Source organism: Temnothorax americanus, unplaced genomic scaffold (assembly GCF_048541705.1).
Source record: "Temnothorax americanus isolate GAGA-0224 unplaced genomic scaffold, ASM4854170v1 Scaffold31, whole genome shotgun sequence".
NCBI lineage: Eukaryota > Metazoa > Arthropoda > Insecta > Hymenoptera > Formicidae > Temnothorax > Temnothorax americanus.
The window spans coordinates 2,243,234-2,253,864 of record NW_027509453.1 but is presented as its reverse complement, the minus strand read 5'-3'; the positions used below and the strand labels follow the sequence as shown (position 1 = coordinate 2,253,864).

The 10,631-nt window shown below is 45.1% G+C and overlaps 3 protein-coding genes across 6 annotated transcripts; 1 reads left to right on the top strand and 2 right to left on the bottom strand.

The window, feature by feature from the left end:
• The first annotated feature begins 65 nt into the window (after positions 1-65).
• On the top strand, positions 66-7,930 carry LOC143901052 (rho GTPase-activating protein 44). 3 transcript variants are annotated; one of them, XM_077412987.1, is made up of 10 exons: positions 66-1,016; positions 1,448-1,601; positions 1,738-2,023; positions 2,338-2,562; positions 2,678-2,975; positions 3,037-3,276; positions 3,382-4,172; positions 4,258-4,430; positions 4,716-4,763; positions 4,845-7,930. In XM_077412987.1, the coding sequence occupies exons 1-10, from the start codon at positions 964-966 to the stop codon at positions 5,142-5,144; spliced, it is 2,568 nt and encodes an 855-aa protein (XP_077269113.1). In that variant the 5' UTR covers positions 66-963; the 3' UTR covers positions 5,145-7,930. The 3 variants fall into 3 exon arrangements, with proteins under 3 accessions (XP_077269113.1, XP_077269112.1, XP_077269115.1); XM_077412986.1 differs by having other exon boundaries at positions 4,716-7,930; XM_077412989.1 differs by lacking the exons at positions 4,716-4,763; positions 4,845-7,930 and adding an exon at positions 4,507-4,549.
• Positions 7,931-7,986: 56 nt separating this feature from the next.
• LOC143901064 (acyl-CoA-binding domain-containing protein 6) lies at positions 7,987-8,942 on the bottom strand. Its single transcript, XM_077413022.1, has one exon. The coding sequence runs from the start codon at positions 8,790-8,792 to the stop codon at positions 8,073-8,075; it is 720 nt and encodes a 239-aa protein (XP_077269148.1). The 5' UTR covers positions 8,793-8,942; the 3' UTR covers positions 7,987-8,072.
• A 51-nt stretch (positions 8,943-8,993) lies between these two features.
• On the bottom strand, positions 8,994-10,622 carry LOC143901063 (histone-arginine methyltransferase METTL23). Of its 2 annotated transcripts, none has more exons than XM_077413021.1 (2): positions 10,293-10,622; positions 8,994-9,713 (listed from the first exon to the last, which is right to left on the bottom strand). In XM_077413021.1, exons 1-2 carry the CDS (start codon positions 10,476-10,478, stop codon positions 9,129-9,131), a joined length of 771 nt encoding a protein of 256 aa, XP_077269147.1. In that variant the 5' UTR covers positions 10,479-10,622; the 3' UTR covers positions 8,994-9,128. The 2 variants fall into 2 exon arrangements, 1 of the variants encoding a protein (XP_077269147.1); XR_013257963.1 differs by lacking the exon at positions 10,293-10,622 and adding an exon at positions 10,086-10,284 and having other exon boundaries at positions 9,571-9,713.
• Positions 10,623-10,631: the final 9 nt, after the last annotated feature.

Below are 10,631 nucleotides of genomic sequence, written 5' to 3'. Positions count from 1 at the left end.
CGATCACCTTGGACGAGTCCGGGTTGGGGGGGGCGAGGGGGCTGGAGGGGGCGAGATCGTACTGATCACAGGCGGGCAGGCGGGCGGCTTTTGCGCGGGTTTGACGTTTCAGACGTTTGACCACGTTTGACGGATGAAACGGATCTATCAGCCGTGCGCTATCGCGAAAAGAGTACGCGACGGAGAGGGAGAGACCGAACGGTCGATGAAAGAAAGAGGAAGGAGAGAGAATCGAGTCGCAAAAGCCGAGTGAGGAGACGGTAGGTGCGCGGGGAGGCGGTCGCCTGATGCGACGAGCTTCAGGCCGATCGTGCCGAGGTGAAGCGCGAAGTTCGCCGCGCTACCCGACGAAGAGGACGCTTAAAACGCTCGACTAGCGTGACGTAAGAGCGCCACGGCCACGGTCCCACTCGCACGTCGCACTTCGGGACGTTTCCTCTCGTCTATTAGAATCCGGAGAAAGAGGGAGAGTGGCGGGAGAGAGAGATAGAGATAGAGAGAGAGAGAGAGAGAGAGAGAGAGGAAGAGGAGGTCGGCGAAGAAGGAAGAAGTGTTCAGATTCACTGGATTCACCTAACCCAAATCGATCGGCGCGACCGGGCGAGGCGCTGGCTCGGATCGCTCTTTTATCGCCGGATCTTATCGATGGTGCGCGAGAACCGATCGGCCGCGAGCGCGTCGACTCTCAGCGCCGGCCGTGAGATCATCGCGCAAACATTATGACGGACGCTCGCCCTTGCCGCGACACGAAGGACCCTCCCTGCCCGTCCCGCGCTCTACCACCGTCGCCGTCGCCGCGCGAACACCACGGCGAGAGAGTCGCGGAGGATGCGCGAGCGTGAGTGCGAGTCGCGAGGCGTCGGTGTGTAGAAAAAGCCCTGTCTGCGGGAGGATCCGGACCGGACGACGGGTTCGATTTTTCGACCGAGTCACGACACTCTCTCACCACCGCCCCAGCCAACCATGAAGAAGCAGTTTTTCCGGGTGAAGCAGCTCGCCGATCAGAGGTTCTCCAGGTAGCCGAGCACAGAACCGCCCAGCCCGCATGACTGTTGCTTCTAATTTTATCTATTGCTGTATTACGCCCGCGCTGTATCGCTTCAAGTATCATGCGTTTTTCCTTCTTTTTTTTTTTTTTTTTTACAATAGATTATAAGGGTTGCTGTATGACTCATTCGATTTGACGTTAAAGCCTCGTCTAAGTAGATGAATCTTTTTTTGGAGTATAATATTGTCAGAATTGTCGATGGATTACGTTCTAGTAGAAAACACATAGCCGTCGTGATCAGTCGTGAATCGTGATAAATGGAACCAAAATAGACCTTGAAATTACTTATATTGGATAGATTAGAAGTGATAAAATAAAGACTGCGAAAGATAAAAGATAAGATCTTCTTGGTATCAAATATACAATATCTCAGTAAAAGTTTATTTCTCGTGCGAACAGAGCTGGTAGGACGGAGGTGTTGACGGACGATCTGGTGGCTACCGACAAGCATGTTGAACAGATCAGACTAGCTCTCACCGGTCTCAGCAAACGACTCGGAAATCCGCCGAACCAAACCATCGCTCAAGATCCGGCTCTCAAGGAAAAACGTCTGGTAAATAGATATTAAAGGATTCAAGTTCTTATTAACTGTAAAATTTGGAATATACTCGTTACAGATTATTTATATCCAGTGCTTTTGTTGTAAGATTTATGAAATGGTCGTTAAATATTAAATTTTTATTTCTTAGAAAAAATGCCCCGAGTACACACTCGGGCAAACCATGTTGGAGAACGCCGGCGAGGACGGTCTCATGAGTTTCACGCTGGTGGAGTGTGGGCGAGTGCAGATGTCGTTGGCTAACGAAGCCGTGGAACATGAGGCTAAAGTCGAACAATATGTGGCCGCCCCGCTGCAACATATTTTAGACACTGATGTACCAAATATATTGAAGTATAGGAGAAACTTGCAACGTCTTATTTTGGACATGGACAGCGCCAGAACGAGATACTTCCAAGCGATTAAACACAGTACTGGTAATGATCGTTAAATTTCAAATCGTTGTCTCAAATTCTTTTTTAGTTGAGGTATTCGCAGCACGAATAGTATGTGAAGAATACTGAAACTTTGAGCCTATCATCTTTGTTTTGATTATTTGATACATTGTTATTTCTTCAAGTCATTTTTTATTCACATTATATAAGTGTTTGATATAATCTATAGATTTGGAAAATTATTTGATATGTTATTTCTTTAATTTATTTTTTATTCGTACTATATAAATGTTCAATATAATTTGTGTTTACTAGATTTGAAAAATTATAATCTAAAATAGTTGAACTTTATGCAGGTGCAGGCGCAACAAAGATAGAAAGCTTGAGGGAAGAATTAGAAGATGCCGAATTGAAAGTTGAGCAATGCCGGGATCAATTGGCCGCAGAGATGTTCCAGCTTATGTCGCGAGAGACTGAACTAGCTCAGACGATTATTCAGTATATAAAACTTCAACGAGCGTATCATGAAAGTGCATTGCATTGTCTTGAAGATCTTATACCCACAATGGAAAGCTATATTAGTAAGTTTACGCGCTTTTTACAATACAATTATAAAGATGTTGGTAAAGATCGTGACAAATTGATACGATTCGTAAACGAAAGCGAAATATGCTTGTACTACGATCGCAATTACAGATGATAACGAAATGAAGCCGGTATACGGATATCCTCTTGAAGAGCACCTTAGGGTAACAAACAGAAAAATCGCACTGCCCATACAACTGTGCGTATCCGCGTTACTGCGTCTGGGTATGGAGGAGGAAGGCCTTTTTAGAATAGCTGGCGCTGCCTCGAAATCACGACGAATCAAGTTGAGCCTGGACGCCTGCTGTCTCAATTTAACGACAGCCCTTGAATACAAAGATCCGCATGTTATTGCTGGCGCGTTGAAATCATACTTACGGGAATTGCCGGAGCCTTTATTGACGTACAAGTAAGTATCACATCTAATCAAGATCAATAACTGTCACTATATGACGTCTGTGATTACTCAGATTGTATCCCGAATGGATGGCTGCTGCAAAAATCTCGCACAGCGACATGAGATTACGAGCTCTCTGGGAAGTATTGTATAAGTTACCACCGGCGAACCTAGAAAACCTACGGTTTTTAATTAAGTTTCTAGCTGTGCTCACGAAGAATCAAGATGTAAATAAAATGACGCCGCAGAACATCGCTATCGTCATCGCGCCAAATCTGATTTGGAGTCCGCAAGAGGACGCAAATACAATAGTGTAAGCAATTCTTTCTTCGACATGCACGTATTTGTTTGAGTATTAAAGTTTAACGGGCGATTAACACAGTGTTAGAAAAGCTGCTTACGCTTCCGTTGTTTGCAGGATGAACATGAGTACAGCGAACAACTCTAGTCTTATAGTAGACCAATTAATTACATATGCGGATTGGTTCTTCCCCGGCGAGGTGGATTTTGATCGCGATCTGGAAATCGGGATCGTGAACGATACGGAACATCAGACCATCGGTATGCGCCGTTGCGTATCCAACAGCAGTCTCAGCGATCACGGCGAGAGCCCGACGCAGGGCAGCCCGAAGCCAGCGGCACGACGGAAGAATAAACCGGCGCCGACACCGCCGGGCGGCAATACTCCGGATCGGCACGATAAACCGCCGCCGACACCGGACAAACCACCGAGAGCCTTGACATCTACTCTGAATCGATCAACGTATAAAAGCCAAAAGCACGAAGTGAATACCGAATTGATACGACACGACAGCTACGTGGAGAAATACGAGAAGCATCCGGAGACGGATGCAAAATCGCAGTCAGTCTCAGAATCGATTCCGACGGATGTTCATCCTGACGATGATCCCGAGCGGTTGCGAGAGACCGTCGTTCACCAAAGTGAAATCTTCAATTGCAATGAAGCGGACAAAAGTGTTCAAGAACCGCAGAAATGCGATGCGAAAGTAAATGTGCCGAGTGCAAAAGAGAAACCAAATGGGAACTCGTCCGACAATACGAGTGTTGCTAAAATAATTACAGAGATGGAGCATAACGAGACTATAGTGCAGAGACCAAAACCAGTGCCTACGGAGAAGCCATCCACATTGGAAAGGAGAAGACCGGTCGCAGCACCGAGAAGTATAACGAATATTGTACATAACACAGGTGAGATATTGTTTCTTAAGGTTACTCTGATTCATTAACCCTTTTTGCTTGGTTGTGACGTTTAAATACCTGTGTTTAATTTTAGCGGAAGAAGAAGTGGAGTTGCGTAAAAAGTCAGATAGCAATACGCATATAACACCGAATGACAGAAGCAGTAAACCGGCGATACCCGAGCGACCGCCCGGCTTAATTCGTCCGTCGAGTCTTATCAGGCAGCAGCCGCGTTCTACTAATGACAATACAGAGACCGATCCAGGGGTAAGTAAAGATGATTTAACGCAACCAATTCACTTCGTCTGTACAAATGTATGATAATTATTTATAACAAATGTAGTTACTACGAGTGGACAACAAATAAACACTGCCTGGATATTACATTTTGAGATTACGTAAGCTACATGTGAAGTAAAAAGCTGCGCACCGTCTCTGATTCGAAGCTTTCTCACACATGCCTATTCGCTTTCTATTCACATTCTTTATTATGTATTCCGTTATATAATAATCTACAAGACTAAGTCCTTTTTTTTCTTAAATCGTCTACAGCCTTTAACCCTGGAACGGGCTCACGTGTATTCCGTGGACAAGCAGCAGGTCAGTATAATACAAGTGCGTGGGGGGAACAACGCCTTCCCGGGCGAGAGCACTGGCAACACGGCAACTTCGAACTTGCAGAGAAGCCCAAGCGTGGGTAGCAGGCCGTCGTCAATGTCGTTGTACGGCACCGAACGCCCGGAGAAGCCCGAGAGGCCGGACGCGCCGCACGAGCAAGCGAAGGCGCACACACGCACCAGATCGGAAGGTAATATTATAGACGTCCAAACGCAGACCAACACGGTGGTGACGGTTCTCAAGTCGCCGCAGCAGAAGCCAGCCTCGCCGAGGATTCACCAGCGACCACCGAGGCCACAGCCGCCGCCACCGCCGCCACCCACTGCGCGACCTAAATCGGATCAAGAGAGTACCAATCTCTAGCAAAGCACGGTACGAAGCAAGAGGCAAACGCGATCTTGAGAGAAGGACACTCGAGGATTCACCGATTTATTACAGTTGAGAACGCAGTTTTACACGTGACGATATGTCACCGATGGAAAAGTGGATACGAATTGTAAAAAGTTAAATGGAAATCTTCGTTCGAATGAAAAAGCATCGTGATCGTATTTATACAAAGGAACAACGGAACGTCCGTTTGTTTCGGTTGATTGAAAACGAGGCGATCGTATTCGTAAGTTTGATATAAGATTCGGACACAGAGTTACTCTATTTTTTTTTCCGCGATCTCCCTATTTGTACGACCTCTTATTATATCTCAACGGATAATCCTTCGAAGAGCATTCTGACAATTGCCATTATACGAAAACGAGAGGAGGATCCAAGTGTGTATTTGGACGTTTTTAAAGGTGTTTTGCATTCGGCAGCTGTTAGCACGCTGCGTGTGTGTGTTGTTTCCAAACCGTTTTAGGTACATATCTAATTTCGTAATCAATCATAATATTTTTGCAGCCTATTATCAATTTTTATACTTATTGCGAATAAGGAGAAACGAATTCTAAGAGTAAGAACACTTCGCATTTTCACCGTAAGCATACAAGCGCACAAGACTCGGTGCGCTTAATATATGCGTGAAAATATAATTACAGGATTGACTTCAACCCGCGAAACGTTAAATGACAGCATTTGCGCTCACAGTACGAATTTTCAACCGATACGTCCATTGAGAGAAAAACGAATTAATGTACGAGATGACCGACATGATCAATATGTTGGAATTGATTCAACGGGTGATATTTATTAGTGAAGATTGTTTGTTAATCGTTATGAAACGGAAGAGATGAACGCGTATCCTTTATATTCGACCGATTTGACGTGCGACCCTGAATTATTGTTAATACCTAAGATTCGAAAGAACTTTTAATATAGTTAAAGTATTCATTTTTACATGTTTAAATCACGGTATATTTCTATGCAATGAACTCGTGATCCCGAATTATCAGACTAACAAGGAAACCCACGGAAGTGTCCCCTTCCAATTTTGATGAGTTTTTAGTATGTTGGTCTCTAGATGAAAATGAGAAACACGTATTTTTTTTATTTTAAAGTACTTTAAAACAATGACCAAAAATTTTTTAAAATTTTTATATTTTTATAAAAATAAAAAAAACTAAAATGAAAAAATGTTTATTTCGTCATTATTCTAAAGTGCTCTTCAAACCATTCAACTTTTGCTTAAAAATATTTTTCTCTCTTTTATAGTTTCGAAGATATTCGGCTCGAAAGAGGAAAGCCGATTTTTTTCAAAGAGGTTTCATCCCCTAAACACGCGTATGGCCACGTATAGAAAAAAAAGGTTTTGGGGAAACTCAAAACACGACTAAGTGCCACATCTTCCAGCACAACTGGGTCTGCGCCGTGATCATAGGGACAAAGATCTCCCCTCATGCAGCATCCCTTTTCGTCAAAGTCTCTGCAACGTCTCTTTGCTCGTTGTTGAAAAGAACCTGTCTGATTATTTGGAATACTACTCGCGACAGCGACAACACTTTGTATCGATTGACTAGTAATCACGGAGATGTAGACATGAGGCTGTCTACGATTATAGTTGGTGTACTCCACTATATGCCCGCCTAACTCTTGTCGTCCGAGGAGATCGTAGGTGAGAGTGTCGAGTGTCGATCAGGGCAATGAATATTGCTGTCGAATTTGTTTGTCCTACCACTTGGTAGGAGCGCGCGCGGCCACCACAATGTGTCCCTTATTTTCATCTAGAGAACAACATACTAAAAGCTCATAAAAATCGAACGGGGACCGGGGACATTTCCCGGGGTTTCCTTATAAGATGATCGCGCCGAATGGTTGCGTATGCATATATGTCGTACACATATGTATCTACAAGAGATTTGTCAATCGTATGATTATTATTATATTCTCATATAATATTAATAGGATATCAAATTTATGATTTTACTTTCTTGAAAATTATATACGTAAATTTTTAATTTTTAGCTAGCAATTTAATCGAGCAGCGTTAATATTCTGGATTCCATTTTTATGGCGTTTTCCGCCGAACTTTCGTTTTGTCACACGGGCAAAAGATCTCCGAGTTTGTTGTATTTTGTTTCACTGAGAATGCTAGATTTGTCAAATTTAAGAAATTAGCATATGGTTAACATTCATTACTTATATATAATATACATAGACTAATATATATCTTGATATAAAAGATTAAAGATTCGCGAATAATTAAAAGTATGTATATTTGTTGAAAGTTTTTTTTGTTTAAAATTTCGTGCAATGAATCAATAAAGTTTTCATTTTACAATGAAATCAACACGATGAAATAGTTATCCGTTAAGAAAATAAAAATGCAGTATTATTGAATATTTAATTATGGATAAAAAGATAGATATAATACGTTAACGATGATTATATTTTATGAAATTGTAAGAAATAAAGTTTATCGGAGTAATGACGCGCGAAACAGACTTCCAAATTATATAACTGACAAAAACTGACAGTTTTTTTGTCATTTTTTTTTAGATTTCAGTTTATTTGTTGCTACAGATAACAAACCTTGCATTCTCTACAAATTTCCGCTTATTTTATAATCGGTATCGCTCGCAACATTAATTAGGCAGCGAGTGAATTATAAAAATCTAGTTAATGACAAATCACGCATTTACCTAAGGTGTGCTTAGGCTGTGAATGTAATGGACTATTAGAGGAGTTTATTTGTACATAAATAAAGATTTACTCTATTAGAATGGCGATTGGATTAGTACAATATAAAATAAGGCACGTGATGGATTTCCACGCGAGATTATCAGTACACTGGATTTATTAATATACGTAAAACAGAATTAACAATCGTAAACGCAGTGTGCTTGTGTACAGAATGGTGTAGCATTATAAAAGAGCTGCGATCTGCTCGTTCGCGATTTCTTTAGGTGTCACACCGTCGTTATCCGCTACATTTGATTGAGCTCCGATCGAAAGCAAGTACTTGACCGCGTCCACGTGATCGCAACTTACTACGTAGTGAAGGGCCGTTTGCCCGTACTGATCCCGCGAATTTACATTCGCGCCGCTCTTAATCAGGTAATCCAGGATACCGAGATAGCCGCGATCCGCGGCCCAGTGTATGGGATGCATGCCCTCCTCGTCCGGTTTGTTCACGAGCGCGGGCTCGCCGGTTAAAAATTCTCGTACCTTCGCCTCGTTACCCTCTTTGATCCAATCTAAGAACGTCTTGTCTTCATCGTTCAACTCCACGCTCCCGTACGACAGTTTGCTAAATACGATCCATTTCGGAGAGTCGGCCTTCGCCTCCTCATCGTCCCACGCCGGATTTATCCTCGCGATCCCGTGGACGTAGTTTTCCATCGCGGTCTCGCGGCTCATGTCCCCGAGATTCTTCCATGCTTCCCACTTGTGCTTGGCTTGCACCTGATACCAATTGGGCCTCGGGATGTCGCACGGGCCCACGGTCGCTTGTTTGTACAGACCGTAAAATGCAAGCAGCTGGCCCGAATCTAATTCCGATACCAATGTCTGCAGATACTTGGCAGCTCTGTCGAAGGTCTCCTCCAGATCGGTCACGTCGCTATCTAAATCGCTTTCGGCCATCGTTCACGGACTCGCGCGATACGTCTTCAATCAAACGTACTACTCTTATCGATTTTACTTTATTTCTCTCTTCCTGGAGACGACTAAATCTTTCCCCTCCAAAGAATGCTTACGTTCGAGCACGGAATTTACATTTTCCGCCTTCAAGAACGTTACGTGTCCGTAGCGTTGATGGATACCGGTTTTCTTATCGAACGCTACGAAAGCATCCGTGACGCAACCGAACTGGGAGAAGTACAGGCTGAGCTCGTGACGGCTCACCGTCCAGGGAATGTTGGCGATATTAATTGAGTATCTCGCGAGACCATTTGCAATCATGGTAAAAGTTGGATTCGCTTATTCCGCTCGTTGTATATTCAACAGGTGTATCGTATGATCCTGCATCAATTCGTGCAGGTTGACGTCGGAATTCGTACCGAGACTGTCCAGGGCTATGTGCACGCACGACAGTCCCCACTTGTTCAGCAGATGCTCTATGGACCAATCGGCGCTACGTTCCTGGTAGGTGCAGAGGAATCTCGCGCAGGGATTCTTTTCCAGCAGAAACGCCACGACGACCACTATGTCCTCGAACACGGTGGGCTCGTAGAAGCAGTCGGAACCGATGATCAGATCCAGCTGTCCGAGCGAGAACAAGCTGGATAAGAAGTAGCCCCAGGTAATGCCGACAATTTGGACCTGATCCACCACTCCGTTCAACTCGCAACACCTCTTGATGTGCTGCAGAGTCCTCGGTTGGCTCGCCGAGTCGCTCAAAGTCACGACGGCGCCGCACTTGCTGGCGAGGATGCCGGGCAGCGACGTGCCGGCCCCGATCTCCAGAACCCGCTTGCCAACCAAGTCCTCTCTGTTCTCCCAGAGATACCAGGCGAGCACGGGCGCGCAGGGCCAGGTGTAGAAACTGTAATTAGCCTGCAGCAGCTGCGAGCGGTAAAATCGTTGGTTAGTGATCGGACTATTCGTCGGAAACGAATTTTATTATTTCTTTGGGACTGAGATTGTTGAAACCATTCGCAAACTCGAGTTACGTAACAATCATTAATGGAAAGAATTTGATCTCGTAATAATGTTGAAAATTATAGTGTTAAATTACTTAAAATTACAAACTCGAGAAACAATAAACAAAACAGCGAACTGTTTAACTCGGTTAACATCAACGGTTTAACAATCGCCAGCGGATGACCGCGCGTAACGTTACGTTACAATAGCGCTCGTTATACACGAACTCGCGACGACGCAAAATTCTGCAAACCTGGACAGTCCCGTGCGCGGAAAGGGAAACTATAATCTTACGGGGTGAGGAGGCGAGAGAGAGAAAAAATTTCACACGCGCGCAGAGTCGAGGCCCGACGAAACTGGCTCTTTCGCAGGAGGAGGAGGCGCAGGATCGACGATCGACGACCTAACCAAGAGGCGACGTAACACCGGTAGCCCTACCGCGCGTGGCCGGAAATACGGCGGGCGCGCGAACTCGGTTACCGTCGCCGTCGCCGCGCTCACCTCGGGAATGAGGATCTCCAGGCTCTCCTCGCGCTCGTCGTCCTGCGCGGCGCGGCCCTGCGTCTTCCGCGATCCGAAGACGAACCTTTTCACTTGCTCGGGCACCGCACGATCCCCATCGGACATTGGGGCGCGCGTGGGTCGTGGACTCGTGTCGTGCGATATACTCTCCTCTAGACCGGGCATCACTGACGCGCCCCTACGCACGCACTTAATCGTTCCTCATCGTGCCCGCGTTGATTTACGCGCCGTTCGAGTCGCCGGTATATAACGAGAGCGACGCATCGCGCGTCGCAAGGACCCGGGGATATACGGACGCAGTTTTGTCGCGAGTAGTCG